At 39.5% G+C, this 6,438-nt stretch overlaps 1 protein-coding gene across 2 annotated transcripts; it reads right to left on the bottom strand.

The window, feature by feature from the left end:
* Window positions 1-336: 336 nt before the first annotated feature.
* LOC139018104 (olfactory receptor 51I1-like) lies at window positions 337-4,515 on the bottom strand. Of its 2 annotated transcripts, XM_070426745.1 has the most exons (2): window positions 4,499-4,515; window positions 337-1,258 (listed from the first exon to the last, which is right to left on the bottom strand). In XM_070426745.1, the coding sequence occupies exons 1-2, from the start codon at window positions 4,513-4,515 to the stop codon at window positions 337-339; spliced, it is 939 nt and encodes a 312-aa protein (XP_070282846.1). The 2 variants fall into 2 exon arrangements, with proteins under 2 accessions (XP_070282846.1, XP_070282845.1); XM_070426744.1 differs by lacking the exon at window positions 4,499-4,515 and having other exon boundaries at window positions 337-1,281.
* Window positions 4,516-6,438: the final 1,923 nt, after the last annotated feature.

Genomic DNA, 6,438 nt, shown 5'->3' with positions numbered 1-6,438 from the left:
TGTTTTCTTTGTGATGATTCACTTTAAACAATTATAATAAAATATATGTTGTGACAAATTAGGGGACTGATTATGAGAATGTACATTTTTTAATTAAAAAAGAAAAACTGAACAACATTTTTTGCTAAATGATAACCCAGTTTACCTTGCCAAAACATGTTAATTAGCATCTTAACTAGTGCCAGGATATCATTAAGCATCTGGTGGCAGAAATTCTAATAGGTTAGTGCCCAAAAGCAAATTTAAAAAGTCTTGTCAAAATAAGTCTGGAAAACTCAAATTTGTTGAGTAACAGTAAATATCTTCTGAGTTTTGGCCTTTCACCATGATTCCTGCTTAAAACTTGGTTCCCAGTAGTATTTTGAAAAGCCTCTGACGAATCTCCTTGGTTTTGATGGAATAGATGACAGGGTTGAGCATTGGAGGAACAAAAAGATAAATGAGGGACATCAGTGTGTGCACATACTGTGGAGCATGCCTCCCATAGCGAGCTGCCATGGACACACCAACCATAGGCACATAAAAGATGAGCACAGCACACATGTGTGATACACACGTGTTGAGTGTCTTTAACCGTTCCTCCCAAGAGGCAATGGCAAGTACAGAGCGTAGTATAAGCACATAGGAGATGAGAATTAGTGCAGAGTCCAGACCAAAGGTAGAGATGACAATGAATAGACCAAAAATATTATTGATGGTGATGTCGCCACATGGCAGGCGGATAAGATCTGGATGCAGGCAGTAGGCATGAGAGAGTACATTAGCCTTGCAGAAACGCAATCTCTTCAGAAGGAAAGGCAATGGGAAAACCATACAGAAACTTCGAATGATAACAGACATGCCCATGCATGCTACACGGGCATCAGTGAGCACTGTGGCATAGCGCAGTGGGTTACAGATGGCCACATAGCGGTCAAAGCTCATAACCAGCAGGATTCCAGACTCTGCGAAGGAGAAGAAATGGATAAAGAACATTTGAGCCATGCAAGAATCAAAGCTGATCTTCCTTAAGTGAAAGCAAAACGTGGCCAGTACTGTGGGCAGCGTGGAAAAAGACACACCCAGGTCATTCACTGACAGCAGGGACAGGAAATAGTACATAGGCTGATGCAAGCTCTGCTTCTCCTTGATAATAAAAAGGATCAGGGCATTGCCCACAATGGAGACAATATAGAGGGTGCCAAGGAGCAGAAACATCCAGTGTTGGGAGGTCTCCAGCCCTGGAAGACCAGTCAGGGTGAAAGGAGGAAACTCTGAGCTGTTGTGGGGGTGACCTCCCATGCTGGAGCTATTTCTTAGATTCTATGACCACTCTCCTGTAAAGAAAGGAAAATATACAATTTTATCAATGGCCTAAGCCTAATATTTTAAGCCTCTTATATACGATCTAGCTGCTCACTTAATTACATTAGTCAATTTTGTTCACCAAATCACTCATTCTTGTCTCTCATTGTCACCAACATTTCTGAAATTGCCTGAGTTTTCTCATTTTTTTAAGCTGGCGAAACAGATTATGTTGCCTTTTCTTTACAGCTGTGCCTATTGCCACTTTTCTCTTTTTCACATTTAAAGCTATGAACTCTTTATGGGCATAACTCTATTCAAGATCTGAGGTGAAACTATTCTGCCTTCTTCCTGAGCATTCCATGTATTAATCGAACTATTACGTTTTCTTCTTTCCACTCTCTTAGGTTACTGAATATTTACTACCTTATTATGACTCCTCAGATTTTCTACCCCTTTTCAGTCTCTCACTTCTCCCATATATTTGTTCAGGGAGAAGGTGGGTGGAGAAAAAAATATCCATGCATAGAGATAACCTTGCAGACATTCATCAAATGCACTTGACTCCCATATATCCACTCATCTTTTTATTCTTCTATCGTTCATCTTACAATATTACTTTTCTCCCTGAATAACTTAATTTGTTGAAAATCTTTTAAAAATATTTTAGGACTAAATAGTCATTCAATCATAGTTCATAACCATTAAGTATTAATACTTCTTAATAAATAATTAATAATCATTTTTTCTATACCATGGAATTACTTCTCATCTGTGTTCTCCATCTCTTTAAATAATAACATCATTGTGACTAAGATTAAAACTCAAAACCCAAACATCACTGATTCCTTTATGTTGTACATTAAACTGGGTAAAAACTGATGAAACTACTGACCCCAAACTGCCTCTGCCAGTACCTTTTTTCATTTCCTTTGACCTTCACTTCATAATTCAGACCCAAGAAAATTCATTCTTTTACCATAATAACAGCCTCCTAATAAATCTCATGCCTTTCTTTATTTCATTCTCTAATCTGGAAGACTAATATTAAATATATATACCATTGTTTTGATTAGAAACCTTGCATGCACCCTCATTGCCAAGGGATCAAATCCAAACTCATTAGCCTAGAATTAAAGTTCCTCTATGATCAGTACTAAGTTAATATTTCTGATCTCAAATCTCAGAATTTCTTTCCTTGTTCCTCAAGATACCCAGATAGGTCTATTTGCTGTTATACAAATGTGAACCACAGCTCCTCAACTCCCAGAGGTTGCCCAAAATGTGCTTACGCATTCAAACCATTATCCAGGCCACAGGATCAATGATGCCCTTCTTCATGAACACGTGCCAGTGGAGGTAACTTCTCCTATCATTTTCACAATTCTAATTTACATCTCCTTCTGTACTTTTTTCTCTCCTTGTCTTGCATTATAGCTGTGTAAGTCCTCTATTTTCTACTGAATCTCCAGCTGCAAGAACTCAGGCCTAACTCTTGTTTGGTGTTTCAGTCCCGGCCATGTTGAGTGCAAGGTCTTGACAAGGAGATGTACTAAAGTCTCTGATCCCTTCTTGGTTTTGGCTGTCTTTGTTGTAAATCGCAGATGCTAAGAAATTGAGCTAAAGAGGTTGTATAGGTCCAAGGGGTAGATGGTTGTGAAAACTCTTAGGAACCAAGAGCTGCATCTCTGAGTTCTAAAGCCTGACCTGCACCCTCATCTCCAGCTTTTCACCTGCCTTTGCTCCTTCATATGCATCAGGACTTCTCTGTCCTTTCTTGTCAGGATGCAATTTTTTCTCCATTCCATATTCTTAAGATCCCTTTGCTTTCCCTGCCAGATAACAATTCCTAAACATTTTTGGTTGCCTCTGTGTACAATATGCAGACACCCTTAATTTGGAGTCTTTTAGGACTAAGTAAAGTCCTGCCAAGGGTCTTCCAAAGCAGCCAGTGTCTTTTTATATACTTCCCACAAGAGATTATTCTGAAAAAAGTGTAGGGGTACTTATTCACTCCAGGGCATGTATATCCAAATTACAGCCTAATAGAGTGTCTCTGCTGAGAAAATGGCTTGAAGCAGAAAGCATGGCAGGATTTCAGAGCAACAGATAGAAAATATAGAACTAAGAAGGTGATGAAAGTGAAAACATGCAGGAAAAGAAACAAAAGCTAAGACCTGACTCAGATTAGGGACAGCCTTTCCTCCTTTATACTGTCATATTCTAGCACTCAGTATTTCTAAACTGGAGGCAGAGTGCCTTAGAATTGAGTCTAGAGGGTCTGGTGCCCCAATTTACCTACCTGAAATAGCTCCATGCATGGAAGGCTCAGAGGAAGGGAGACCAGTAGTGGGGGTCCTGCATGCCCTGCCCATATAGCTTCCAGTTACCTCTGCCACCTGCCTGGCCTGAGCAATATAAGTCTGCCTCCAGGAAATCTCTTGAGCTTGTAGCAGCTGAGGAGCTCATGGGCCACTGGGAATATGGAACATCCGCAGTGCTCCACAACTCTCTGACTTAGCATTTCATCACTCATAGAGAGGAGTAGGAATGATCAGAACTAGAGGGACCTGCAAGAATATTTTATGTAGCCCCCCCCATTTTAGATAAGGGATCATTAGAGCCTAGAGAGAAAAAGCGACATCTCCAATTGATATAGCTTGTCAGGGCCAGAATATTTAAACCTAGGTCTTCTAACTTAGCATTTTTACTCTGTAACTATGATCAATATCCATAAGAAATACTGACTCCTATAGAGTTAAGCCACATATAAATTAATTTTAACATCTGAATGTATGAGAACACATGAAATTCTAACCTGGATCATCCATAAAATTGATCCCAAGCATGATAAGAAGCACTGGTACACTGTGGCTGACCACACACACAGTATAATTACAAGTCAAATTATAGAAAGGGTTTGCCCAGGTTAAGAAGGTGTTGAAAGCACTGCAGTACGCTGCCTTCTTCATTTTTTATTAATTGGACACTATGTTTTTTTTATTTAAATGTAATACTTTTTCCTCTCCTTTTCCAACTGTTTGTAGAGAAACTTCCCTGTGCCATACACTTGGCTACGCACACTAAAGATCTGGTACCAATCTCCCTGTATGTGTTTTGGAGGGATGGTGGTGAGTGGGGAGAGGGAGAGATAGTTTTCCCATTCTCTGACACTAATTGAGTATCCTCCAATTCAAATAAATTCTGACACTACCCACTCAGAGATAGCATCAGATCCCACTGCTTAAGGGCTCTGTCCCACAAGACTGCCCTCCTCTGATCAATGGAGGGGCTATGGTAAGCCATAATATTACCCCCTGTTGGGAATTGGCTCCTCATAGTGCGATCCGAGGGGATGCCTCTTGCTATTGATTCCCATGTGCGATTGAGACCTGTTTGAAGAGGCAAAGCAGCACCTCTTCTCCTCTCCTTCCACCTGAGCAGGGCCCACCTGCCCCTATACCATGTTTTCTGGCTCCTGAGATCCTATCAAGGGTGGGTCCTAAGAAACCTCTGCCAGATGAGGAATGTGAATGCCAAGGATCCCAGTGTTAGTAAATGGTAAACCAGGAATAAAATTCATTCTTCTTTTTTAAAAAATATTTTATTAATTTTTTACAGAGAGAAAGAGAGAAGGATAGAGAGTTAGAAACATCAATGAGAGAGAAACATCGTTCAGCTGCCTCCTGCACACCTCCCACTGGGGATGTGCCCACAACCAAGGCACATGCCCTTGACCAGAATCGAACCTGGGACCCTTGAGTCCGCAGGCCAGCGCTCTATCCACTGAGCCAAAGCGGTTAGGGCAAAATTCATTCTTCTTGACCTTCAGCTTCAGGGTTTCTTTACCCCCAAGCCAAGTCCCCAATCCAGGGCCCTCTACTTAGGGGACTTACAGAAGCCAAAATGTAGGGTTGGCTAGAGTTGAAGGCAATAGAAATATAATCATTAATGATACTCAGTATTCACAATGTTTCCTCAATTTCAAGAATTCTGTGGTCATTGTCTCTTTCAAATCAACCAAATTTAGAGAGAAACACTCTCTACCCATTTTACAGATAAGAAAAATAAGTGCCCAGAAGGTCAAGTTAGATTCAGAGGTATACCACTGAGTAGCAGAGCTGCATTCTGACATAAACCATTCATTTACTCAACATCGTCAGAAAACCTAATAATTTTTATCCAACAAAGACCCTGGAGCATACCTCATCTATTTGTTAATCATTATCACCTCTACCTTTTTTCTATTTATGCTATATTTACTATTTGATTGTCTCTCTGTCTTTACCTCTCTTTCTCCAAACTCCCTCAAAAATAAAGAAGCCCTAGCTGAGTAGCTCAGTTTGTTAGAACACTGTCCCCATAGGCCAAAGCTGCAGATTCAATCCCAGGTGGTCAGGGCACATACAAGAATTAACCAATGAATGCATAAATAAGTGGAACAACAAATCAAAGTTTCTCCCTCTCTCTTTTTTTTTTCTTTCTCTCCCTCCTCCTCTTTCTCTAAAAGCAATAAATTAAAAAATAAAGAAAGGAAGAAAAAAAGGAAAAAAAGAAGCTAAAATCAGTCTCACTCATCTGTGGCCACCTGTTAGATCTGAGAGATAAACCTGACCCTTTCTCTGTACCCCACACAGATCCAGTGCTTATATCAGCTTCATCTGTAGTGCTTCAGAGGCTTTTAAGTTTTAATGATTACATAATTCTATTGTTTATTTATGTATTTACTTACTTACTTATTTCAAAGAATAATCCATTGATTTTATAGAGGGAGAGATAGGGAGAAGGAAGATCCTTATGAGAGCTCAACACCTATCTGCCACCTCCTGCACACCACCTACTGGCAATCTAGCCTGAAACCTCTCCATGCACAGGATGATACCCAACCAACTGAGTCACACCATAATTCTATTATTTTTTTAAATTGGTCATTTATAATAATTCACATACCATAAAATTCAATTAAGTGTACAATTCAGTGGTTTTTAATATATTCATAATGTTGTGCAACCACATTATCAATATCTAATTTTAGAACATTTTCATCACTCTAAAAATAAGCTCCATAGAATACAATTAAAAAACTTCGGTGGCAGTTTTATTTTAAAATATCAATATTTACAAAGACTAAACATAATACCCTTTTCTACTATT

Source organism: Myotis yumanensis, unplaced genomic scaffold, assembly GCF_028538775.1.
Source record: "Myotis yumanensis isolate MYYU_CA2020_CCGP unplaced genomic scaffold, mMyoYum1.0.hap1 SCAF_10, whole genome shotgun sequence".
Lineage (NCBI taxonomy): Eukaryota > Metazoa > Chordata > Mammalia > Chiroptera > Vespertilionidae > Myotis > Myotis yumanensis.
Note: the sequence above shows the minus strand (reverse complement) of the source record. Positions and strands in the feature narration are given on the sequence as shown.

What these genes read in the sequence shown, in the direction of transcription:
- LOC139018104 (XM_070426744.1), bottom strand. Translation starts at nt 1,281, where the DNA reads ATGGGAGGTCACCCCCACAACAGCTCAGAGTTTCCTCCTTTCACCCTG.